The 27,989-nt window shown below is 40.9% G+C and overlaps 1 protein-coding gene across 4 annotated transcripts in view; it reads right to left on the reverse strand.

The window, feature by feature from the left end:
* Nucleotides 1–23,838: 23,838 nt before the first annotated feature.
* LOC121709834 (gamma-aminobutyric acid receptor subunit beta-2) overlaps nucleotides 23,839–27,989 on the reverse strand; it is a 53,730-nt gene continuing 49,579 nt past the window's right edge. For 3 of the 4 annotated variants that reach the window (XM_042093456.1, XM_042093453.1, XM_042093455.1), the window contains one exon: nucleotides 23,839–27,133. In XM_042093456.1, the coding sequence (XP_041949390.1) occupies nucleotides 26,765–27,133 (369 nt within the window). In that variant the 3' untranslated portion in view covers nucleotides 23,839–26,764. The remainder of the gene's footprint in view (nucleotides 27,134–27,989) is intronic. The other variant, XM_042093454.1, reaches the window with a different exon arrangement.

The following is a 27,989-nucleotide window of genomic DNA, read 5'->3' on the forward strand; positions in this document are numbered from 1 at the left end:
AAAATCCATTTGGCCAATTGTGTTTTGTAGGTGTGAGTCTATGTTAAGAGTTTAGAAAAAGTATCTGAAGTATGGGTAAGCGCTTGTTAGCGATTGAAAATAAAATGTAATAGCACTTTACTCCATAGCTCTCTACTGGCCTTGACTGAGGTAAATGAGACACTGTTGAAGTATGGAACATGCATTTGATGTCCTCCACCAGCACGGAGAGGAATGGTGAATAGTCTCCAAAGTGAGCCTAGGACAGAACAGTTTCCAGCATGCATAATTTAGTGAAATTATTCCAGTTTATTATTATTATTATTATTACAGTTCCCCTATGTTTTGCAATTTGTTGTGGGTTGACAAGTCAAAAAAGATTACCACACAGGTTCCTGTTAGTGTCAAAATTTGAAGAAGGCAGAAGACAATTGCCATCCACATTTGAATAAATGTCTTCAGGGTCTTTGTTTTCGATTCTTAAATAAAAGATACGAACAGTGTGATCCTTGTTTTGGTGCATGTTTTTGAAAGATGTAGTCTTTGTTAAGATTAGGGTGAGGGGAGGTTATAACTAATGAAATGCACATACATGATTCAATTTATATTAATTATTGATTATGTGCCTCAGTGCATTGTAATACCAACACTCAAGTGGAAGCCAGATTTAAAATAGAGTTTCTTTCATTTTATTTCCATTTTATATTCTACACTTGATCTTACCTCCTGGATTCTCTCTCCTCGCATTCTAATTTAATCAATCAGTGCAGCCCTCATAACAAATGGCAACGTCTTCATTTTAATTAAGTTGAGCCCATAAGGAAATGCAGCCGTTAACCCCCATAAGTGTCTATAAGCTACATATATTTTTTCCACTCCTTTGCACTTTAATTTAACAACTATTATAAGACAAGAACCCCAAACCAGTGGGAATAAGGCTTAGAGTCCCTCAACACAGAATGATGCTGTCTGTGATTGTGATAAACAACAGCATTTGCCAAAATCCTTCCAGCGGATTATTTGCAGAAAATCACTACGCAGTATCACAATGGGTTGAGGTATGCCAATGGCTGTGCATTGTTTATTATGAGATGCAGAAGGACATCAGGGCTACAATGAACTGAAGGGCACCTTGATCCAGCACACAGAGGCATGGAGACAATGGGAAATGAGGTGGGGTCTGATCAATTTCTGAGGTCATCTTCATTCCATTAGCACGGGTCAGGTGCGAGCGCAGCACATTAAAGGCATATTCATCTGAGAGAAGAGGCTAGTTCTTCACATCATTTAAACACCATTTACAACCATGTTCTCCTAGCCTGGGTGTTCCCATGCTGCCTTGCGCGCGATTTGATTCACGCTGCTAAGGCAGCCTGGAGACCATGGAGCAAATTTTCGCCTGAGATAGGGAACCAATCACAGAACAGGGGGGAAAGCAAGACGATGATGAGCTATGCACAGACGCATTTGATAGACATCCGTGGCACCCAATAAACGGATCTGGGCATTTTTTTCAAATACGAGAAAATGAACGTTTGGTTCCCAGACGTTCCCAGAAGTGGTGGCGCTAGCCAGGCTAATGTTCTCCATTAAATTGCTGAATCTGTGTTTTTTTTCTCTTCGTTTGGAATTTTGAATGACCAAAAGTGACTGGGAGGACTGTAGTCTCAAGGCAACTCCAAGTACACTTACTGTCTTTAACAGTCCCCTCTGGCTCTCTCCCATTTGCATCCATTGTGTGCAAGGCATCCCATTAACGCATGCATGGATGGGAGTTCACCTGGAGGTGACAGGTGGCCGTATTCTTTAGGAGTCCTGAGTATACATTATAGGATAATGTAGAAGAAGAAGAAGATGCTCCCCATTCTTTACAATGTATAGAGCACCTCCCCGTTCTTTACAATGTATAGAGCATCATGTCGAGTTTGACCTCTCCTCTGGCTTGACCCTTCTTCTCTCAGTGGGGAGGCTAGCTGAGCGGATACAGTTGACCTCTGCCTGACCTCTGTGTCTCTTAAGCAGCTGCTAGACAGTTACGACTGAGATCTGGCACTGTCAGCACTTCCTAGTGTCCATCCCCCCCCCGCTGTCTGAGGATTCCGCCAAGACTGAACTTTCTCATGCAGTGATGTCAAGGTGAGAAGCAGCATGTCCACTTTGCTTGTCCCTGTACTGAAATCTGCATGGGCTCTGGTTATGGATCCTGTCTAACCAGTAACCAGATGGACTTCACAGGCCCTGTCGCTGCAATTAAGATTTGACCATATTCTTAAGAATTTATTGCAATAGTTTAATAGTAAAAATAGTAAACCATTTTAATAGTTTATTAGTAAAAATAGTAGACTATTTTTTTTTAACCTTGTGTTTTGTGTAATGTTTTCATTTATTATCTGTTGAGATCGGGACAGTAGAGTGACTGGACATGAGTGAGAGATGGGAGTGGGATTGAGGAATGACTGCAGTTCAGAATCAAACCCAAGTCCCAGCGGACACTTGGTCCTGTGTGTGGTTGAAATGGCACTGCTTACACTACAGTTCCCCTATGTTTACGTTTTCATATGAATGGTGTGTGAACATTGGTCTAGTTCTACTGTAAATCTACATCATGCTGTTAAACAGAGATAGCACACACTTTAAGATAGGACTAACTTTTCATCATCTCTTCTTGGTCAAACATATTAAACTAGGGACGAGCGAGTCACTGGAACACACAGATCATTTCTGTCTTTTAATAACAAACCAGAAAAGACTGACAGTTCACGTTAGAAAAGGGCGATTGTGTACACATGAAGTTTTCATTGCAATGTTAAAGGCTCAGTACACTCTTAGACTCTCTAGACATGGTGCATAATAGGATACTCTTCTCTGTCAGAATATTCAATAGAACCCTAGTAATTGGCACTCTATGCACATCCCTCTTTGTGCCCTTAGAGTCTAAAAAACTAAGCAAAGCACGACTGTTCCTATGATAACATTCGGTACCCTTAGCCATGATCTGAGCCCTAATTGATTCCTTTCCTTGTTCTTGCCATTTACAGTGAGAAGCATATCAGATGAACCTGAGACCCCTGTCTTTCTGTACACATACATCTGTAAGTAGGGCAATGTGAGGGGGGGGGGGGGGGGGGGGGGGGGGGGGGCATCCAAGAGGAAAAAGATTAGTAACTGTTACAAAAATGAACTACTTGAAATTAAATGAACTAAGGAGTGGTTAACTGCTGAACTGGTTAAAGGCTGAACTGAAAACCCATATAGGGTTCTGATTTGTCTCTGATTTGATTAACACACAACACACCGAGCATTAAAGCCAACCTCCATCTTGTTCCTCTAGATGTTAAAAAATGCGACCAATGACTCAACGGATCTCTGCTTCACTGTGATCATCTGCTTCAGTATTGGCATCACCACCTGTCCTCACTGCGTGGTTTCTGTAGCACGGGGGCCTCGCGTGGTGTGCACTACGGGTTCAAATGAGTGCCTCTTCACATGGATATAAATATTCATAAACCATGATGTCATAGGAATAACATTACTCTCACTCTTGTGTGTGTCTAAAAATGACACAGCATGACCGGTTTTCCAAACAGATGAGCGGCCGAAAATGAACTCTCTTCTTCCGCTTCACTGGACCAGAGTGCCCAGTGTGGACAGCCAAATGGCAAAGCACACACACCAACTGTTCTCCAAACACTGCCAAGCATGACAGACAGCACTAACTTAACAAACATGTTTGTGGCCAAAAATATGTTTACATGATCAATCAATTTACTTGGATCTCATTTGTCAAACAATTTTACAGTGAGAACTTCAGCGTCATCTATGTCTTTCATTGCCAATGAAGGGAACACATTTTCCTCAGCAAAGGGGAGAAATCAATGAGCAGTGTGAACAATTCTGATGCCTCTTTTTGCCCTGACATTAATATGTTGCAGTTAGAATGAAGTTAGATTGTAGAAGTGACACTGCATTGCAATGCATTGAAATCACACATGTATTACAACTCGCTTACAACACTGGCTGAAGGTTCAGTCCATGAGTCCAATCCCACACACTTTTCAAATTCAGCAAATTACTCATCAGGGTCCACTTGCCAATTTTTTTCAGTGTTTGCTACCAGGTGTCCGTGTGCCGAGAAGCAAACTTAGTGGCTTGGACTGAGCCAGATACAATCCCTGCCAAATCACAGACCACATCTGTAAATAATGAAAAATGTGCACAGTTGTATTTGTAAGCAGTAGGCTACTTTGTCACAAACAGGTTATTTAAAAAAGACAAAGATAAAATGTTTTAATTTGACTGGTGTACGGTGTTCATTTTAGGACATCCTCAGACTCAGGTGTCAGACTCAGAAAAACATCGGTCATCTTCAGACAAAACAGCCTCAGTGTCAGAAAAACCTCTGTCATCTTCAGACAAAACTGCATCAGCATCAGAAAAACTTCTGTCATCTTCAGACAAAACTGCCTCAGCGTCAGAAAAACCAGACTCAGGTATCAGACTCAGAAAAACATCTGTCATTTTCAGACAAAACTCCCTCAGCTTCAGAAAAACTTCTGTCATCTTCAGACAAAACTGCCCCAGCGTAAGAAAAACCTCTGTCATCCTCAGATAAAACTGCTTCAAACCAAACTGCCTCAGAAAAAGTGGAGTCAGGTCTCAGAAAAAACGCTGTCAGAAAAAGTGGAGTCAGGTCTCAGAAAATCAGGTCTCAGAAAAAACGCTGTCAGAAAAATTGGAGTCAGGTCTCAGAAAATCAGGTCTCAGAAAAAACGCTGTCAGAAAAAACAGAGTCAGACGAAAAAGTCTCAAATGAAAAGTTATTGTGGGGACAGAAGAAGACGAAGGATACAGAACGGTGAGTTTAATATTATGCTTAATACGTTATTCTGTCACTGGCAGGGTAGGAATTTCACGGCGGCCACGACGGCCGTGGTAGCCCCTTGCGTTGGCCGTGAAGCCCCTTTGAAAATCATAGGTTTACAGGCCACGGTGGCCTTGGTGCCCCCTTCTTTCAATATTCTGCTTTGTGTCCTACTAATAGCGATTTTTATTTAGCCTGCGGCCTGTCAAAATAATCTTAGCATTCACAGCGCAAATTAATTTTGTCTTTTACGCAGTGGAGAAAGTGACATCGCAAGAAAGTGCGTCCAAATTCACCCATTCTTCTCAGTTGAACTACTCGCGAAGTAGCCTATTCATCACACAGACATCACAAGTGATGTCACATGAAAGAGCTTTTTCTCAGCTTTTAAACGATGTTAGCCGATAATTGCTGTGTTGAACGGTTCGCGAGAAAAGTAAATAATATAATTCAATTTAATCATATTCTACTGAAGGTTTTGCGTCCATGATCTCCCTACCCATTCATCTCGGTGGAATACTTTACGAACCCTTCTTTTAACACACGACAAACCACATATCAGACTAAACAGCAGACCTTACCGAACATAAAGGTGTAAAGCAGTCCCCTGTACAGTTAGCCGTTCCAGAGTAATCCAGTTTTGAATTTGCAGTAAATTTCGACATGCATTGATGTCTCCAAATTTGGGCTTTAAGTTTTACAATGTGTTTAAATTGTTCCACACGATTTCATAACGGGCCAAATACAAAATAAATGTTACAAATATCGCCTAGATATTGGTAAATCAGAGGACAGCTGACTAAGAGTTTATGAAAGTAGCCTGATCACAAAATGCTAAGCATGCATCTAGGCTATTTGAGTTTCTTAAAGATGAGCTGTGCTTAAATTTAAATTGTTCAACACATGATTTCATAGCAGGCCAAATATAAAATAAATGTTATATATAGCCTAGATATCTGTTTTTATTAGATGATCAGATGATTTACAGTTATATGTAATATGTCATGTTTCATGTTTTTGTTATGTTTCATACAATGATGCAGGTCTACTGCAGTGAATAGGCTAAATACAACTTTGATCATTTTTATAGCCTACTACTGTATAGTTAACTTTGGCCTTGGTGCCCATGTGGCCTTTGTGCCCCCCACCAAATATGCCCAACTGAAGGCCAAGTGGCCTTGCCCCCAGAATGGTGAAATTCCAAGCCTGGTCACTGGCATGTTATATTTGGTGCTTGGTTAGATGTAGAAATTAGGTAGAAAGTGATCCAATGGTAAAGGTAGAAAGTGATCCAATGGTATACACATTGTAGGAAATCCATGGATGTAACTTAGCTAACCTCACTTCGCTAGTAACATTAGCAGCTGCTGTAAGGCACATTCCGGAGTAAGCTACATACTACATACAGCAAAATAATTTGTTTTTCGTAGGATTACGGTACATTCAATGAGCTAGGGAAAAGTGGGTTAAACATTTTTCCACCACGAAAGTCCAGAACGACACCTGGACCATTATTTCTTACTTTTGCTAACCGTTTCCCAGTTGTACACTACCTACCAGTAAGAAACCTGCATCATTATCATCACATCATTATTCCCAAACCCCCATAAAGACAAATGTGCTATGTCATGATGTAATACCATATAATACCATTATGATAATACATGAAATAGCAGGTACCAACAACAAGGCACATTTCTCTAAATAAGTTAAGATAACATCTCATATCAAATGAATTCAACAACGCTGCAGTTATTGTCCCCTGGGGATTACATTTCAAGTACCTGTCTATCTTTATGTCTGTCTATTATTGTTGTGCAATGACAATGACAACTGCTAACGTTTTATAATGGTATTATATGGTATTACATCATGGCATAGCACATTTGTCTTTATTTAATACTTAATACTTTTCTGAGACCTGATTTTCTGAGACCTGACTCCACTTTTTCTGACAGCGTTTTTTCTGAGACCTGACTCCACTTTTTCTGACAGCGTTTTTTCTGAGACCTGACTCCTTAGAGATGTTTTTCTGAGGCAGTTTGGTTTGAAGCAGTTTTATCTGAGGATAACAGAGGTTTTTCTTACGCTGAGGCAGTTTTGTCTGAAGATGACAGAAGTTTTTCTGAAGCTGAGGCAGTTTTGTCTGAAAATGACAGATGTTTTTCTGAGTCTGACACCTGAGTCTGGTTTTTCTGACGCTGAGGCAGTTTTGTCTGAAGATGACAGAGGTTTTTCTGACGCTGATGCAGTTTTGTCTGAAGATGACAGAGGTTTTTCTGATGCTGAGGCAGTTTTGTCTGAAGATGACCGATGTTTTTCTGAGTCTGACACCTGAGTCTGAGGATGTCCTAAAATGAACACCGTACTGGTGATACAATTATATTTACACAGTTGTTTTGGGTAGATGGCTTAACTACCATCAGACATTTCATCAAAGTGTTTCTTTGTGTTCATCAAAACATGTTTTTGATAACAGGGTCTACGAAAACACTATTATTTTCTTGTTTACAAAAGAAAGTCTGTTTTCCTATTGGTATTTTCTTGCCTCAGGCCATTATCTGTGATTCAAAACGCATTTCTTTACTTCTGACAGTAATCTCTGTGGGCCCCTATGTACAAACTGATTGTGTGTTTTGCTTGATTGTGTGCTTTCATTTAGTCTCACCGAGTCACCCATAAGCCCATAATGATGTAGGAAAAGTCTGTGTAGATCCCCACCACCCACCCTCACGAAACCTGCATTCTGAATGCATTTCCTCAGCAGGACACCGAATAAATAGGTATCAGAGAATGACATTTCACATTGTGATGCCTATTGCAAATCTAGTAAAAAGAGTGAAAAAAAAAAAAAAAATGAAAACAAAAACAAAATGCAAGTTCTGATCGTTCAAGTTCTTTCGCATACAGTATGCTGATCATCATCAATAGATCTGAATCGAAGCCTGAGACTGTTATTCTGATGAGCAATATATGCTGTGTTTGATGACCTTTTTGTCTTGTTGAAAAAATCATATTCAACACAAAGAAAAAGAAAATACTTGTATATCATGCGTTAGTGGGCGTTTGTTCCACTGCAGGCCCTTGCTCATGCCTGCTTGCCTTTTCAAAAGCCCCGACTGACTGCCAGCTTCATACCTAATAATCACACAACATTTGTGTCCGGCCAGAGGGCTGATGGGATGCCCACCTGACAGGCCTGGGCGTTGGCAGCAGGGGCAAGTTTCGAGCACAGCTTCTCACTTCCTCCCACATGCTCCACTCAGGAAGGCGCACGTCACGTTTCAAAAGATGACCTCATCCTCCTCCCCACTCCTGCCCGGCTACTGCCAGGGTTAACCGATGAAGTCATCACTGGACGCTGTCACTGTGCACTACAGTAAAGGAAGGCACCATCCATGTTAGGCATGGTTGAGGTGAGAACTCACGCATAACAATGTAAACATATCATGGTTAGGTATTAAACACATGCTAAAGGAGCTGAACAGATGACATATATTGTTTGGTTACGTATGACTTGAAAAGTCGGTGTGAATATGCTGTATACACTTTTTAAACATCCACCCATGGAATAATAATGACTATCCATTTTTCAAGAGTGAGTGTGTTTGTTTTACTTCTTCAGAAAGTAATTTACTTTGTTGTGTATTTGAGTGATGTATGTAGCTTTGGTAACACATCAAAAGAAGCCAACTAAGAAAAACCATCAATCAGAAACATGTTATTTCTCTCTCTTTTTTTGGAAAATGCTCAATATTCATCGGGGGTGGGGGTGGGGGGGGGGGGGGGTTTACAAGACACTGCAAATGTGTATCCATAACCATGCCGTACTCATTGGTCAGCTTGAGGCCTTGCTTGTCAAGGCTATATTCCCTACACCCCAGCATTACATACATCACCACAAAGAGTCTATGATTAAAGACCTGGCACAACGAGATGGAGACCTGGAATAAAAACTTATTAAAAGACTTCCTCTGAGGCAGATAAACAAAATTATTGGGTAACAATTAAGAATAAATGCAGGTCTATAAGCATAAACCCACTATACTGTATCCCAGGGCTCTACACTAACATTTTTTTCCAGGAGCACTTGTGCGCCCAATTTTAAAAAAATAGGAGCACAGACAAAAAATTGGGCGCACAGTCAGTTCTGTACTTAACTTACACCTAATCTAACATTATACTGCAGCTAACAGCACCAATTGTGAATATTAAGAATGACTTACAAAATTTAGGCTACAGGAAACAGGATTTTAAAGATCAGTGCCTACTTTATTTTCAGTTTGTTCTATTTTCCTACATTTTGTTAATGTAAAATAATATAATACATTGCCATATTTGCATTTAGCCTGTATATCAAGTATCCTGCCAAATTTAGGCTAATTTATTTATTTGTGAATCCATCTGTAGCTAGCTAGATAGATAGATACTTTATTGATCCCCAGGGGAAATTTAAGGTCTCAGTAGCATACAGACAACACACACAGTAATTAAAAGTATATAATATAAAAACACAACTAAGCAATAAGGACAGTAGAAGATAAAGAATATACTTAATATACTAAAATACAAATTATACTAAGTAACACTTAATCTAAATCAATTCTAAAAACAGTATCCACATAGTGGTGATTAATCAATCTAGAGGCGCTTGCAATGACTGAGGTAGGGACTGAGCCTGTGATTCTCTGTGCATAGTAAGGTAAGGTAAGGTGCTCAGTGTGAGTGAGTGTCATGGTGATAGTGCAATGGTGATAGTGGTCATGGTGATGGTGCAAATGAGTAAGTCCAACAGTGCAACAGTGCAACAATAAAGTGTATATATCTATATATCTAACTATTTTAAGAAAGGTATAAGTGTGGCCACAGTTCGGCTGTGGCATGGAGGGAGGGGTTATTCATATGTGCTAATGTGCTAATATAGCACGCAAACAGTGAGGCAGAAAGACAGTGGTAAAAAGTGGCTAGTGGACAGACAGTATCCAAACATGGAGGGGGTGAAGAGGCATTGAAGTGTTGAGTTGGAGATGATGGAGTTTGCACCATTGCACAAAGTCCTCCACCAGGCTTCTGTACTCCTCCTCCTGCCCGTTCCTGATACACCCCACAATTGCAGTATCCGCAAAAAACTTCTGCATGTGGCATGACTCGGTGTTGTCAGATGTGTACAGGGTGAACAGAAGTCAGATGTGTACAGGGTGAACAGGACTGGAGAGAGCACAGTTCCCTGTGGCCCTCTGGTGCCGCTGATCACAGTGTCAGAGAGACAGTTCTTCAGTCTGACGAACTGTGGTCGCTCGGTCAGGTAATCTGTAATCCAGGTTACCAGGTGAGCGTCCACACCCATCTGCAAGAGCTTGTCTCCCAGTCTGAGGGATTGGATGGTGTTAAAAGGACATGAGAAATCAAAGAACATGATTCTCACAGCACTTTTCCCCTTGTCTAGGTGAGAATGTGTCCTGTGTAGAAGATAAGTGATGGCATCGTCCACGCCCACTTTCTCCTGGTATGCAAACTGTAACGGGTCTAGTGCATGGCGTACCTGGGGTCTGAGCATACCTAAGACCAGTCGCTCCATTGTTTTCATCACATGTGATGTAAGAGCGACAGGTCTGTAGTCATTAAGCTCACTAGGGTGTGGCTTCTTAGGGACAGGGGTGAGACATGATGTCTTCCACAGTGTTGGAACTTGTCCAAGACGTAGACTCAAATTGAAGATGTGCTTCAGTGGCTCCCCCAGTTCAGCAGCACAGGCCTTGAGTAGCCTTGGACACAGTCTGTCGGGCCCCGCTGCTTTATTTATGTGCAGTTTCTTTAGTTGAGCTCGCACTTGACCTGTTGTGATGATGGGGGGTGTAAGGGGAGGGGGGGGGTGCATCTGGGATCTGTGTGTCTGATGGCTGTTGACTGAGGTCGTTGTCACCGCATTGTTCGTGATCGCCATGTGGGGGAGGGGTGCAATATCCAGTGATGGTGGGGGTACGATAGCCTGTGATGATGGAGGTGAGTGTTGCACTGGTATTGAGGGGGTGTGGGGGTGGGGGCTGGGGGATGACCACCTCCTTGATGTCCCTGTCAAGGCTGCCAGAGTCGTGGACACCTTAACAGGCACAGGCAAGAAGGCGTTAGGCGGGGGCAGGGCGTGAGGTGATGGTGGCTTAGGTTGTTGGGTCCAAAATATCCAAATATGCCCATGGTGACCTATCTGACTGCATACTGCCTAATAATACTACTACTAAAACAGTCCATTTCTCTTCCACAAAACCCAACATAGGCTAATCAAGGATATTTTTTATACTTTTAGTTTTTATTTGAATTATCTGCATTGATGGGAGCAGTAGGCAAACGTTAGGCCTACTTTTGTTTTGCACTTCAGCTTGTATTCGGTGTAAACAAACAAGCATGCGTGGAAGCCTGGAGTTGTCAGTAGCATTCTACCTTTGAATAAAATGGGGCTATTTTGTGCCGGTTCGCTACAGCTATATTTTGCATATTGCAGCCAATACGTCAACTGGGCTAAAAGGCATGTTAGGTTTCCTTTCCTTCTCTCACTGCATTCTCAGAATCTCATCCTGTTCCTCCTATATCTGATGAATTCGGTGGATAGAAGAACTAATTTCTTCAATCTTTGCATCTTGGCTGGCTAGTCTAACTTTCCGCTTTTTCTGCGCGCTCTTGGATTTGATAGCGAGTCACAAGGAGAAACTGCTAACGTTGATAGGAGGTGTAGTTTTTATGCTGCATTCGCTACGTGATTCTGTGGTTTGCACCAGTAATGTTTCTCGATGTTGTGGTGTATTTTGTAGACAAACATTGACATGGTTAGAAGTAATTCGCACCAGTGTGCCTAAATATTTTTTTGCACTCGCACGCCATCATTTTTACTCGCATGTGCGAGTGAAATGGGCGCACTGTAGAGCCCTGGTTACTATTATGTTACAGTTATTATTATAATATCAACTGGGTGGCAATTATCTCAATTATATTCAGCATGATTTATCAGTATGACTACATGGGTTAAGATTTATAAGAGTGTAGATGAGATAAGAGGGGGAAAAGTGCCTTTTTGGAGATAGACAATGGATTTCTATATTCTATTCCATTCTCATAAAGTTCTTTTCTTTGTTGTTTGTCCCACCTGGTTACCGTAACTATGTGCCATCACACTATTAGCTGTGTCATAAAAGATGCCAAGCAATGATGATGATGTCATAGAGGATCACTAAATGTGGGTCTGATGTTATGCTCACTCTTTTCTGAAGTATTGTAGAGGTTAGCTGGGTTTTTGATTGCTGGTGCGCATGTGGGTATGAGACTTTGGGCTTTTCTCAACTGTTGCAGAGTGCAGCAGGAGAATGACCTTCCTGGGGAAGTGTACAAGGATGAGGGAGGGGAGACATGGGAAACCCTCCAAGAAAGAGAAAGCAGACTGAAAAAGGCCACCTTGGAAGAACTGAGACAAGAACTAGAAGCTCTGGGTGTAAAAGTAGGTGTGGACAAGGGCTGCAAGAAATGCATGAGTGAGAAGAAGTTGAGAAGACAGTATAGAAAACTTCTCATGAGAGAACTGAGGATCAATGATCTGGAAAAATCTGGAAAGGCCTTGCAGGTGAAGAAGAAAACTGTGATGGAGAAGGAGAAAGAGGAGTGGACTGATATGATGGTTGAGGCAGAGGTGGAAGGCTCTGGCCAGGATGGGCCACAAGAGACGAAAGCAGAAATAGATGGAGAGAGAGAGGAGAAACTGGATGTTGATGAAAGGGATGAGGAAGAGGAGAAGGAGAAGGAACAGAATGAGAAGAGAGAGAGTGATACAAAAGCAAGTGATACAAAGGAGGAGGAGGAGGAGGGAGATAAAGAGAAAGTGAGAGAGGAGGAGGACAAGGAGAAGGCAGGAGGAGAAAAAGGAGAGGAGGAGGGGACAGAGAGAAAGGATGAGAAGGAGGAGGCTGAGGATATGATGTCAGAGACGAGAAGAGAGGAAAAGGGCGAGAAAGACGAGGAGATGGAGGAGGCAGGCCATGATGTGAAGGAGAAAGACCATGTGGAGGTGCAGGTGGAGGAGGAGACAGGCCATGATGAGGAGGAGAAAGACCATGTGGAGGTGCAGGTGGAGGAAGACCATGTGGAGGTGCAGGTGGAGGAGGAGGAAGTTAATGATGAGGAGAAGAAAGACCATGTGGAGGTGCAGGTGGAGGAGGAGGAAGTTAATGATGAGGAGAAGAAAGACCATGTGGAGGTGGAGGAGATGGAGGAGGAAGTTAATGATGAGGAGGAGAAAGACCCTGTGGAGGTGAAGGAGGAGGAAGTTAATGATGAGAAGGAGGTGGACCATGTGGAGGTGCAGGAGAAGAAGGAGGAGAAGGAGAAGAAGGAGAAGAAGGAGGAGAAGGAGGAGAAGGAGGTGGAGAGTGAGGAAGGTCTGGCGCAGCAGAAAGAGGATGGGCAGAAGGAAGAAGTGGATGTGGAGAAAGAGGAGGGAGAACAGGCTGCCATGGAGATTGATGATGTAGAGGTAGCGGAGGAGAGGAAGGACGATAGAGGAGTGGAGATGATGTCAGCCGTCTCTCAGGGTTAGTATCACACTAGCAGATGGTACCCTTCACACGCTCTTCATATGAACTGCCAAACATCAACAATCAATACTGAGAGCTGACTAACAGAGTAGCTCCATTATAACAACTTCACTTAAATATATCTTTGATTCTACAGTGGCTCTACATGAGGAGGACCAAACAGAAGACATGGGCACCATGGAGGAAAGGACCCCTGAATGTGAGTATTTCACACGTTATGATTTAAACCAACAAGCGTTGTGTGAACTTTATTGAATCATGTCTTTGAATGTGGTGATTTCACAGTGGCTTTAACCGACTCTCAGGAGATGAAGACGAAGAGGAAAACAAGAAGGGGCAAAAGGGGAAAGGGCAGAAAACGACAGAAGAAGACAGCTGAGCGCACACCGGCACTGGCCATGGAGACTGACCGTCTCAGACAGGGGCAACCTCAGCATAGCCATGTCCAGCAGGCACAGGCAGGACAGAGGAGAGCCTTCAGAGGAGGAGGACCTGCGCCCAGGAGGGGACCCTGGACATATGAGAGTCCAGAGTGCTGGTACGTGGGGCAGGACAGCAGGGGACGGAGAGGAGGCCAGATGTGGTGGCCGGAGATAAGAGGAGGAAGAGAAGGAGGAGGAGGAGGAGAAGGAGGAGGAGGATGGAGAGGAGGCCAGATGTGGTGGCCGGAGAGAAGAGGAGGAGGAGGAGGAGGAGGATGGAGAGGAGGAGGAGGAGGAGGAGGAGGAGGGAGAGGAGGCCAGATGTGGTGGCCGGTGAGAGGAGGAGGAAGAGGAAGAGGAGGTTTCTACGGAGAGTGGCCGAGAAATGAATGGATCAGGGAAGAAGGAAGGAGAGAGATGGAGTGGAGAGAGCACTGCAGAAGGATGGAGCAATACTATCACTATCACTACTATGATTAAAATAAACAAATAAAAATGCACACACGCATGCACACACACACACACACACACACACACTATATTTAAAATAAAAAAAAACAATTAAAATAAAAATTAAAACAATAACTATTTGTTTCTGCCAGATTTGTATTTATCATCAACAGATACACGCTATGAATGAACATGCATCAACAGATTACCATTATCCCTTCTCCTCCTCTCCTCCCCTCCTGCACTCCACTATCCCTTCTCCTCTCCTCCCCTCCTGCACTCCTCTATCCCTTCTTCTCCTCTTCTCCTCTCCTCCCCTTCTGCACTCCACTATCCCTTCTTCTCCTCTCCTCCCCTCCTGCACTCCATTATCCCTTCTTCTCCTCTCCTCCCCTCCTGCACTCCACTATCCCTTCTTCTCCTCTCCTCCTCTGGCTCAACATTGATATGAGACGGGCCTTTAATTCCTTTCGCGTTAAAGGGCCTTTAGCCTGTAAACATGGCTTTGCCATTGTGATAGATCCATGTCCCGTGGACCTCCATGTTAAACACACCAAACAGGCTCCACTGGAATAGTGGTCTTATATCATTATAGTGTATCCACATATAAACATTAAATGTGATTCCAGCTCATCTTAACTGTCATAAATTACAATTCTAAATTATCAAAGTGACATTACTTCATGGTTAAGTCAAGTGGTATACTGTTGTGTCAGGGCCACATATATGGTTGGGATAACTTTGTGTTATGAATTCTGACACAATTTCCTTGCTTTTGCCATGCGCCATTAGATGGTGCTACTGACCTCCGGTGCTAAGCGATGTTAGCATGTTAGCTAATGAACTGAAAAAATGACAGACATCAATGTTCAGGCCAAATGTTGACGTGAACGGAATAATATGGACACACAAAGTAATGAGTATTAATTAGGCCCTTGTTTCGCCTCTTTCTGGTTGGTTAGTCAGTCACAGGGCAATGCAAACTCTAATGAGTAAATTAAGGTGAACCATCTTGAGGACTTCCCTTAGAGGATTACAGTGCCTGTATTCGAGCGTGCAATATGTCATTATGACTGCATCCATTTAAAATGACTGTGTCCTCCAGACGAATGTGGAAGAATATATCTTGATTACCAAGCAATAATGGCAGTTTAATTAAGAGATATGAAAATATGCTGATAAAAAATCTGTTGAGTTTGCAGCTGCGTGGGCCAACTGCAGGGGAAAAAAAAACCTCTTTAGAGAGTCATCAAGTTCACTAATTCTCTCGTGGGCTACAATCCAATATCTTACAGGCACTATCCAATATTTTTATAGGTATGAATGGTACATCAAGAGAGATGGAATCATAAAAATACCAACTCTAAAAACACAATTAAGTCATTTGGCAGATTATGCATTTTTGTGTAAAAAAACTATATATAATCATAATCCCAATACTTGAGTTGAATAATAACACTGAGTTCAACATCGGCACCATATAAAACAAATTGCTTTGCCGATATATACATATGCCCTTATAATAATGTGTGACCATAAACCCCTTGAGACCTTGAGAAGGAAAAATGAAGGAGAAAGGGAGAGTCGAGAAAAGAAGAGTGGCTGAAAATGGATGAGGACAGAAGAAGAGGCAGAATCTAGAAACAGAAGTATAAGCAGTGAGAAATGGAGAGAGAGAGAGAGAGAGAGAGAGAGAGAGAGAGAGAGAGAGAGAGAGAGAGAGAGAGAGAGAGAGAGAGAGAGAGAAGGATGAAGGACACTTTCAAACACTGCAATGACGTATTTTCTCAAACTATAAAATATGTGTACAGAAGGATCTGGACCATCTGTAGTTCAAGGAACCTATTGATAGATCGAAGGTTATGGAGGCCAGCATAATTATTTTATGCTGCAGCTACTCCCCTGGTGTCCTCCTAGTCCATTTGAGCATGTGTGTGTGTGTGTGTGTGTGTGTGTGTGTGTGTGTGTGTGTGTGTGTGTGTGTGTACTGTTTCAGAACCTGAAAGACAAAGCAAGGATAGAATAAAGAATGTAAGAGAGAGAGAGAGATAGTGAGAGTGAGAGAGACAGATAGAGAGAGAGAGATGTACATTAAGTAAAGAACAAATAAGAAAAAAAAACTTCACATAGCTATTTTTCACAGCTTACTATCCCCTAGCAATAGTTGCCCCAGTACACATGTGGTTTTCAACTTCAGTGTGTTTTGTAGTGAGACCAGCAGACGTGGTGTTATTATGCACCGTGGGACTGCTGGCTGACTCCTAATGTAATTTGCTGCACTGCATGGAGATTCAGCTGGCGCTTCTTTATTAGAAGTCAAAACAGGAAAAGTGTCCTGCTGCTATACTGATGACATGTTATATTCAGTTATTTCAGCAAAGAAAAGTCAGGTTGTTTCAGTGGTTACCGTGGCATGGAAATGATCTTATAGTTCACCACCTTTGCATAACACACACACACGCACACACACACACACACACACACACACACAAACACACACACACATATTCTCTCTCTAATTTCTTCATCACCTTTGTCGTTTCCTTTTTAGCATATCATTCAGCAAAATTGTATTATTCAGGCCTTTGACCTGACTCATAACTTGACTATTCGGTAGCTTGGTTTCAAACTAACTTTTTTCCACATTAAGTTCTCAATTCTCATGTATAATGCATATCATGGTGGAATCATTTTTTTTTTGCAGCAGCTGATTTTCGCCATCCAGTTTGGCAATTTCACATACACGTCCAATAGTATTACTTTAAGTCATTGTCGGTCATCAGGAAGGCTGTCCTGACACTTGTAGTGTGTAGATCTGGAGTACAACAGATGGCACCAACATTAGTGTCAAAGGGGTCTCAAACACCATACACATTTTTAAGAGCATACACAGATAAGAGCATTACCTATCTCAATAATCTTGATCTATTCCATGATAGTCTGTGAGGCTGTTCCATTGGTTTATAGGGAAGTGGAAGAGTTGCTGCCTGTACTTACCACATATTCACACATAATTCACAAATACCTTGTACAGTTTAAACCAATATGACACAAACATGAATGCACTAACTTCCAAGAGAGATTAATATTAGGGTTGTCTAATCTGATCTATTTTCCCTCACCCCACACAGAAATGATGACAGTCATGGCTCTATGTAAGCCTCTGTGAGAAGACAAACGATACATATTAGATGAAGAGGTGATTGGACATAGATTAGTCATGTTGGTTTGGTATGGCAGAACATAGATAGTGAGGGGGTATAGCTTGGCTTGGCTTGTCTTTCCAAGCCAGTCGAGGTGGTGAAAAAGCATCTCCTTTGGCTCCACTTGAAACAGATATTGTCGAGCATCTATGATGAGTCACAACTGTGGGCAAATGCTACCAACCATCCTCACCCTCTCCCCCTCTCTCTCTCTCCCTCCCTCTTTCTCTCCCTCTCCCTCTTCCTCTCCCTCTCCCTCTGTGTTATCAGGCCCCCACCAAGTGTTTTTGTCCCATTGAAAATTCAATCTGAAAAGGCTAAGGGGCTTGACTGTGACATCCTCGGCAGAGTTCGTCTGTTCTCTCGTACGCTATCATTCCTGTGTGACTGCGTGCCAAAGCAGGCCTGTGTAGTCGAGTGGGTTCCATGAGTCATAGCTTTATTTTCTCCACCAGGAACCAAGCCTGAGAGAAGATTAGCTCTCAGCAGCTGCCCACGGCCCTACTTTTAGGTGTTGCACTGCAGGGCCTCGGAGTCAACCCCGCATTTGATGCTACCTTGCTTAAACACATTGCATGGAGATGACATTTTGGGTGTTTTCTTTGTTTACGAATGTTTATTTTTTAAGTTATATTTTGACGCTTTATTTTGATAAAGTAGTGAAGATTTGATGGGAAATATGTAGGAGAGAGATTGTGGTTGGATAATGACTACAGGTCAGACTTGAACCTGGGTTCTCGTGACCCTGAATATGGCAATGGACACCAACACTGTCCATTTAAATGCACATTTTGAAACCTCAATGTCTGAATCCACAGTTCCCCTGACTGGAATGACATCTAATGTTTCAGTTTCATATTACTGTCACTTGGGAGGATAGTTTGACAAGTACTCCTAAAATGTGACTTTTTAGGAGTAAAATGTGACAATTTTTATGATGAATGTTCAAGTGCATTGCATGATTCTGTTTACATTTTGTGCATGCTGCATATTTTGCTTATATTTCTCAGTCTCACCCATATTGATTCTGTTGATGCAGGCAGCTAACCGCGCTGGGATTAGTGTGTGCTTCACCTCACTGTGTGCTGAGTGTTTCACTAATTCACGGACTGGGATAAATGCAGAGACCAAATTTCCCTCACGGGATCAAAAGAGTATATATACTTATACTTACTTAATGCAAAGGCTTGGGCTTCAGGGCCCCCTGACCCCTTGGGCCCATGGGCCTGGGCCCGGTAGGCCCGTGCAGTAATCCATCCCTGTTCAGAACTGCCTTCATTATTTACGGCATAGATTCAACATGGCACTGGAAGCATTCCACAGAGATTTAGGTCTATGCTGACATGACAGCATAACGTAGTTGCTGCACATTCGTCGAGTGCACATCCATGATGCAAATCTCCTCTTCCACCACATCCCAAAGGTGCCCTATCAAATTGACTTACAATACTTACAGCACACTGCCCGCCCCCCCAAAAAAATACACAGCACATTGTCTCATGACATATTGCACACTGGTTTATATAGGTTTAGTCAGATTTTTTTTTCTTTTTTCTTTTTCGCATGTCCAAATTTCCGTCAAGGATTCCTGGGACACTGTAAGACCGGGGTACACGAAACTTGGTGGGCATGTAACCCCATATGGATAGCATGGAACCATAATTTTTCGTTTTGATCTGTAGCCCCCCCGCTGGACTGGACCCCCCGAAAGGAAGGTAGGGCAGACACAGTTTTCTGTGAATATCTTGAGAACCGTAGGGCCTAGGATGACCAATTTTTTCCGTATGTTTGCCTCCAGGGGTCATCTTAACCCATTCCATGTGCACACATGTGGATAAACATATACACACGCACACACATACATTCACAGTAATCATACGTATGACACATACTCACACAGTAGACATATGTACGCATGCATGCACATGCACAAACACAGGCACATACACAGGCACACACACAAGTACGCACACACACACACACACACACACACACACATAAACATAAACATGTACACGCACACATGCACACAAGAATTTCTCAGAATTATGAACAGGCAAGATGGGGGTGGGGTTGTATAAAATGAATTTTACATGTGAAATCTATGAACTAATCATGTTTTGGTACTTGTTGTCTAGCAGATACCAGTGAGAATTGAGTGTGGATAAGGCAATTTAGTGAGACAGTTAGAATCATATAGGCCTTTCAGCGTGATTTATTTTTCTGGAAAAAATGTGCTGGACTGGGCGGTTACTGTTGCCTTTTTTTTGTTCAAACCAGTCTAGCCATTCTTCTCTGAACTTTGGCAACAAGGTATTTTTGCCCAACTCCTTCAGAGAACTAGATATATTCTCTTGCCCGGACCCTAGAGAGAGTTGTATGTGTAAATCCCAGTACATCTGCAATTTTTTGAAATACATAGACCAGCCAGTCTGACATCAAAAATAGATCACTTTAAACTTCACCTTTCCTCTCCATCCTCATGCTTGTTTATGCATGTTATTGACTGATTATATTTGTGTTAATGAGAAGTTAAACAAATGTACCTAATAAAGTGTGAGTTTATATATCTGTATATTTATGTATAGTGTGTGTTGCAAGAGTTTCATAAACTAAGGGGCTATAATTACAGTCACTTATTAGCCTGACGTAGCCATACTCAATTCTAGTCAGAATATGAGTCTGATACTGCTCCATTGGCACGTAATTATGGGGCGTGTTTCAACCGATGTGGGGGGGGGGGGGGGGGGGGTGCCTCTGCACTCAATTGGATAGACCTAACCAATCAGAGCAACAAAATAACTTACTGTGAGAAGTAGGAAGAACACACAAACCATCCTTCTTCTCCACAAATGCCTTAACATTGTTTTCTGGTCTTTTGTAAAAGTTATCTCCTACAACACTCATTTGCGAAATCTAAGAGATACGTAGTAGAATAGGCTATTAGGAAAATTATTCTGTTGAACACTGATATGCTACAAAGTTGTTATAAACAGCTGGGAAAGGCTGTCGCAAATCCCTCGAACAGGTGGTCAATCAGAGATTTCAAACGAACGAGGGAACAACATGTCACAATACAACACGCTGTTTTCCCTTGATGAAAGTGAAACCATGAGTTTTCCCACATCTCGTTTTTGGCCAAAGTTTTTAGAAATAATCGTTTTCAGTGATAAAACCTCATTGAAATAATATGCATTTTTCATATGGGGTCTTAGAAGCCATCTGTCTCCTAGCTACAGCGTTTTTGTTGCAAATATAATCAACCTAAGCATGCTCAGATGACGTGATAGATGAGGCGCTGTTGCTCACCTGTCCATCATCGTAAACCCCGATTTGATTGGTCCACCAGATGTGGGGCGAGCATAGTTGCTCCACAACGGAGCGATGCCAGACCAAACTTCCCGACCTCAAATGTTGTGGACGGGACTAAGTTCGGCTGGCACCCAGGCTAGTCACTTATTAGAATTAGGAACCAAATCACCATTTACTCAATCACAGAGGAAATGCGTAGAAAAACATAGCAGCATTTTGTCCCACCATAATAATTATAAGTGTATAATTAATTGAAGATATTCTATAGAGCTGATAGTCTATCTAGGGAGTAGAAAGTGTTCCATACACACATGGAGCTGATAAATCGGCATGATGAGTTTCATCTGTCCGGCGGTGTGTCCAACAAATCAACAGTCCGGGTCAGAGATGTAATGAGAAACGTCAGTGATACAGTTGACACAAAGGATCTAGGAGCACTGTCATCCTGAGCAAATGTTTGGAACTGAAATCCACCCCTGGCTGAGATTCACACATGACCGCAAACATTTGCCTTCGCTGACCCCCCGACCATGGAGATAATTGGATGATAATTACTTTACCAAACAAATATGATAATAGCACATGGAAACCTGTCAAATGCTTTTTGATGTCTGACAATGAGCAAACCAAACCATATTATGCAATAAGATTCTGTACTTTTCAATATGTAACTTCAGAAATTTGTTGTTCATTTTTGTCTATATTTTTATCTGAATATCATTTTAAATTCTGCTCGAAAAGAACATTAATAGCAACCACAAAAAAAGACCCATACAGATTAGAACTATATACAATATTTATTGATGACAAAGTTGGCCCATGGATATTTGTGTATTGAACACACACAGATGTGTTTTGTCCTTCAGGAAAATACATTGTGGGGACCCTGCTTAAGGTACCACAGAAATGTGGGCTTGCCCCGAGGAAAGACCCCATAGGGAAACACAGTGCAGGGGAGAAGAATAAGGCATCATCTCTGCAGTACATTTACTTATGCCTAACACACAAGATAGCATTTAGGCTCTTCCCCTTCCCACCGTATCCAGTCGTTCTCTGCTATTTTTCTTTTGTAAGAGTACGTAAATACAAAACACACTGATGCAAAATGCACTGTGAGGCACAACCAAAACATTTCCCAAAGTGAAACTTTCATAGAGGAAGACTGACAGAAAAAAAAATAAGCATCTGTAGTGTCACATAGCCCAGGCGTTTGCCCTTTTTTTTGCCCTTCACACACACACACACACACACACACACACACACACAAACACACAAATAAACACACAGTCACTCATGCATGCATACACTGGTGAAAAACAACCTATGCACACGCGCGTGCACACACACAGGTGAAAAACAGCCTGACTTTCATATACATAATTACAAGGACTTTTGGGTTTGTGAGGACCTGAGATGGGTAATGCAATACACATAAGCATAATGCGTGTGTGTGTGTGTGTGTGTGTGTGTCTATGTTTGTTGCAATGCTTCAGTAGCATAAATGAGGAATATGCCTGGATTTGGTACTAGTCTTTGCCAACATGTCTGACCTTTGTCCTCTGAGGTGTTTTGCACTGGCATATAATAACATTCTTTCTGATAAATGCTTAACAATTTTGGCAAAACAAAAGTATGAGCTCTTTCACTGATACTCCAAAGAAAAACAGAAGCATGTTTTCTGCAATATTACACTAGGAATATGTACATTATTGATTTATCATATCAGCATGGATAAGGACATTGTTTGCAATGGATTTACACAGCACAGTACAAATTAGAATGCTGAAAGGTTTCGCCAATGTCATTACCTTTAGCAGACACTGGATATGTACAGCTTACTCTAGAATAACTGTGTATTTACACCAGAACTTTAATTACGTTCAAACCCCTTTTTACTGGATCACACCAATCAGCCATCCATCCAGGTTAATGTAGCAATTATCTCTACCCATTACCATTAAAGAAATATTAACATATATGAGCTGATTAAGATAAAAAAAACTTACATTGATTTGTGGTTGCTGTGAATGTGTGTCTACAATTATTTTCATTGTATTTTGTTGATTATTTCACATATAATGGATGGCAATACATCAATAACAGCTTGTTTGATCTAGTCAAAAGTATTCCACAAACATATATTTCAATGACATTTTAAAAGAGCACTATATAAATACTGACCAACTGTACTGTATATTACCTTTCTTATTGCTTACCATTACTTTCAAGAGTTCCTAACACTTTTATATTCTCAGTTTAGACCATGAAAGAGCACATCAATATCATTGAGGGCTATAAATTCCTGGCACCCTATGACGCATATAGATCTTTTCATCATTATGCATTTCCTTGAGTAATTGCACACAGTCAGTGCTGGGAAGAGATTGAATAATACACTTTTACTACTTATGAATGTTTTTATGGAGAAATAGTGTCATGCAAGGTAAGGGAAAATAATGTGTTTCATTGCATGTCATGGTTTGCTTTATCAAAGCATCTGTGAAATATAATTAAAGTGGCAATTAAGTGTTCATACATAAGTAATTTAACCTATTCTTTAGGACAGAACACACAGATATAGAGTTGATTTAACAACTGATTATTATGTGCTATCTCCTTGAATGTAAATCCAGACATGATGCATACTTTTCTTTTCATTTATTTATTTACTTATTTATAAATGGTTAACCTACAGTGGATGTGTTCTGAATGTTATCTGGGAACCCACTTAGGCAAACCTGGCAGATATCATAGCCTTGATTACACTTTGTGTGTAAACATTGTTTATGGATTGTTTAAGAGAAAGCATGACAAACATGAAATGTTAAAATGTGAATGACAAGAACAGACACTTTGAAGCAGCATTTTATATATATATATATATATATATATATATATATATATATATATATATATATATATATATATATATATATCATTATATTCTTAAATATAATCTGATTAACATATCAATGGTTCACTTGATTTAGTAAACTTCATACTATTTCTTATTACATTTTGGCAACACTGTACAATTGAGTTGTACAAATTGTTTAATAAAACATACAGGAGAACACACAGTTGATAGTGGGACTATCAGCACCTGGGAAAACCTGCAGGCAACCAAACATACTTTAGGGATAAAAGACTCTAGATTATAAAAAAGATATTGTGAGCAATCAGGATATGTCCTTATATCACTTACTACCTTAAGTTGTGCTTTTATCTCCTTGTAGCTTCTCTTGACATATAACATTTTGATGTTTTAATTATTACCAGAATTAAAGAAAAAAAGTGTGCCATGTGCTAAAAAATATTATAAATATGATGAGTCACTTTCATCTATTCACTCATTCACACTGCAGATCAATAAGAAACCTTTCATCTCTGTGTAAACATAGCTATGCAAAATTAATCGTCACATAAGATTCTGGTACACATACAGTTAACAATCGTTTACAATATATATTTACAGGTTGTTGTGAAAGAAAGATGACTGCTGTTGATATCTCTTTATTTTGATAAATATGCTTTAACTGCTGGTTCTGTGTCACCAGTTATAGATAATAATGTATAATGTATGCTAATGATCAACTGATGACCTGGCATTCACATCCTATATAATTAGCATGCTGTGTGGAGGTGACTGTTAATGACACACTAAGTGTGAGGCATGTTAGGTATCTGTTGTTTCATCCATCTCAATGTACCCCTTATACATTGAGGTAGGCCTACAATGTTTTAATTTTTCACCAAAAGCTAGTTTGGTTTAAATTAAAGGCAGTATTGTTTTGTTTTTTTTTTGAGAGGAGACCTTTAGCTGGATATGTTGAAGGTGATTAGACCCAAGCACACCACATGTTTCACCTCCAGTAAACGGGGGTTTAGATTGAGGGCAGTGTCAAGCTGCTTCTATAATAATGTCATCCATGTATAGCCAAATATCTCTGAAGTTAGAGTAGACATGCTACCATCATTTGCATTTATTTAGGAGAACCGACAAAATACTATTAGAAAGAGCTTGCTAGTTGGCTGGTCAACTTTAGGAATATTTAGCTATACAACAGAGACTAACAGGTACAGAGCTTTGTGGTTTGTAAACTTTACTCACTGGTGACATAAGAGACATGCTAATGACTGATGCTAGCTGCCATTGTTTTTTTGCCTCCTAGCTAGCAAGTCTGTCTCTCATGCCCTAGGATGCAGGGTTGGATCCCAATGTGGGACTGTGCTTGTTAAAATACAGGGTACAGCTATGTTATGCTATGTTACCGTCATTTCCCCACCAGAGACCAAGGATTTACTCTGAACAGACAAGGGGCCCTCATTTGAAACAGCAATGTGAGCCATGAACAGGCTTAAACACTGTAGCAACCACACAATCATAACAGGCAGTGGTAGGCTACCAATATTATGGTAATTTAGTGACACAGTGCAGGGTCCAATCAAGTCGAGTAAATAGAAACACTCTTTAAAGGAACATACCCAACTTTTTAGAAATAAGCTTATTTGCCGTCTACTTCAAAGTTATAGAAGAAGACACATGTCCTTCTCCTTCCTGTGCGTTCAAATAACCCAGTCTGACACTGTTAGCCAAGCTTAGCATAATTCACTGAAAGTGGGTTAGACCAGTTAGCAAAAGCGAGCTTTAGGCTTGCTGGTCTAACCCAATAATAAGCTTATTTCCCAAAACGTTGATGTATTATTTTAATGTATAGAGGAATATGACTGTAAGAATTTGTCAACTATATTTTTAGAAATTTTAAAGAAATGGTATGGCTTCCTCCTCTATGTATAAATACAAAAACATTTTCTGATTGTGTTTGTGGTGTTGCAAAATTATTTTTCCTAGTAATTAGCCTTAGCACGTTGCCTGCCGTTGTGCATCATTCAAATTAGGGCCCAAATATTTGTCCGGTATGAAATCTTGATGTTCAGATAAACAGCAGCTAACCGTCCGGGCAGTGCTACCTTTACACAACTTTGTACTCTCATTCTAGACTCTTGAAAGCCACATTCTTCCATTTTTCCTCTGTTGTGTTCTGGGGCACTGGAATGATATGAGGATTTGGTTTTCTAAAATATAAATAAATTTTCATTAATACATGTATATCCATTCTAGTAAAGTAACAATTTAAATAATGCTTGAAAATAAATAATTAAATTTAGTAGTTACATAATGGTATAAAATACTTACATATAATGTATTATAAAATAGGTATATAATGGTCTGAGTATTCTATACTACCTTTTCATATCATAATGGAATAAATGAACTAGTATTTTACATGTGGTTAAAGGCCAAAGTAGTATTCTATTGAGAGTCTTGTTTGGTGACTCTTTATATGGAATGGTGTATCATTGATTGGCAGTATTCATTTGAGCTGAAGGTAGGTCATTATGTTGGAACACTGGAAATGCTGCAATGTTCAAACTATGCCCAAGCATTTAGAAAAAACGGATGTAAGTTGCAAACTGTAAAATGCAGACTTAGGGTTGTAAAACTAAGACGGGAACAGCTACTTTTTGAGCACTGGTTTGTTTGACTTGAAAATGATGAGTCTGCATTTCACGTCTGCATCTGATTTGACTAATATGAATCCCATCTCAAATCTATAATATAATTTTGGCAACCAAAAATAAACAGAAAATAATAATAATCACATAATACACTGAAACAAACATAAATATATAAATCTTCAATCATACACAGAATAATATACTGTATATAATTAACTATAATAAGGTAAATATAAGCAACATCTTTGCAGCAGGCACCGTATGATCTTAATCTCTCATGTCTAAGGTATTCATGTGTTAGCCAGCAAATAAGGTGTTCCAAGGTTGAAAGGAGTTAGTCCTGATTTTGATAAATATTTATAAAGTAGTTCAGTCTTGCTTCTGTTGAAAAATTAGACAGCAAAAACATTAAAAAAGTGATACACATTTCTCTGGCCTTGTTTAGTTGATGTAGTAAAGCCAGTAGATCATGTTGAAACATCCGAAGACAGTCGGAAAGAGAACCCTTGACCACTTGTCGATAGAGTTCACGTCTGTCAAGTCAGGGATTCGGATCTTGAGCTGGGAGGCGCTCCTTCGTAACCGGCCCTTCTTCTGGACCATGTGCCGCTCGAGGGCATTGTGGCCATAGTTGTGGCGTGACAGGCCCGGCTTCCGGTACTGGAGCGTGGAGCTGTCGTAGGTCAGCATGGTGCCCCGGGGGTCGCCCAGGCTCAGGGTGAGCTCCGGCGTACCCATCTCGTTCTTGATCTCCAGAGGGGTGAGGAGAATGTTCTCATGAGAGTCCATCTGAAATGGGACAGAAACACACTGCTTCATTTTAGCATAGATTACAAATATATTTGAGCTGATTATGCTATCTGTCTATAAAATTAAGGTGCAGTGTAACATATCAAGAAAAGTAGTCAGGCGACTACAGACCCTCGGCTCTCTAATTGGTCAGGACTGAAAGTGAAAAAAAAAAAAAATCCTACATCAAGATCCTGTACCTTGTATAAAAGTTTGCAGTAAATCGGACGAGCACTTTTTAAGTTATTAAAGTGTAGACACATACAGATGGACAGACAGGTGGATGGATTATAATTACAGTACCCTCCAAAATGTCTTTGAACTTGAACAAACTAGTTCTGACAGGGTTAATGACTGATTTATACTGGAGAACTGTTATAATGTCACCAAAATAAACTACTTCTCCTCCTCCTCCTACTACTAATGTGGATGAGCCATGGATTCAACAAGTCTGTTGTTTAAATACTGGAGGCCACTGGAAGTATGATCAGCATGCAGACTCTAAATGGAAAGGACCAAGGACTGCGCTCTTTGAACCTACAGAGTTAAAGGTCAGCAATTCTAACTGATTTCTAACCCGCAACTAGCCTGGCTAGCGCCACCACTTCTCAATGAGACGTGGTCTGGGAACCAAACGTTCATTTTCTCGTATTTTAAAAAAATGCTCAGATCCGTTTATTGGGTGCCACGGATGTCTATCAAATGCGTCTGTGCATAGCTCATCATCGTCTTGCTTTCCCCCCCTGTTCTGTGATTGGTTCCCTATCTCAGGCGAAAATTTGCTCCATGGTCTCCAGGCTGCCTTAGCAGCGTGAATCAAATTGCGCGCAAGGCAGCATGGGAACACCCAGGCTAACCCGCAACACTTTCTGTCGCA

This window comes from Alosa sapidissima, chromosome 5 (assembly GCF_018492685.1).
Source record: "Alosa sapidissima isolate fAloSap1 chromosome 5, fAloSap1.pri, whole genome shotgun sequence".
Classification (NCBI taxonomy): Eukaryota; Metazoa; Chordata; class Actinopteri; order Clupeiformes; family Clupeidae; genus Alosa; species Alosa sapidissima.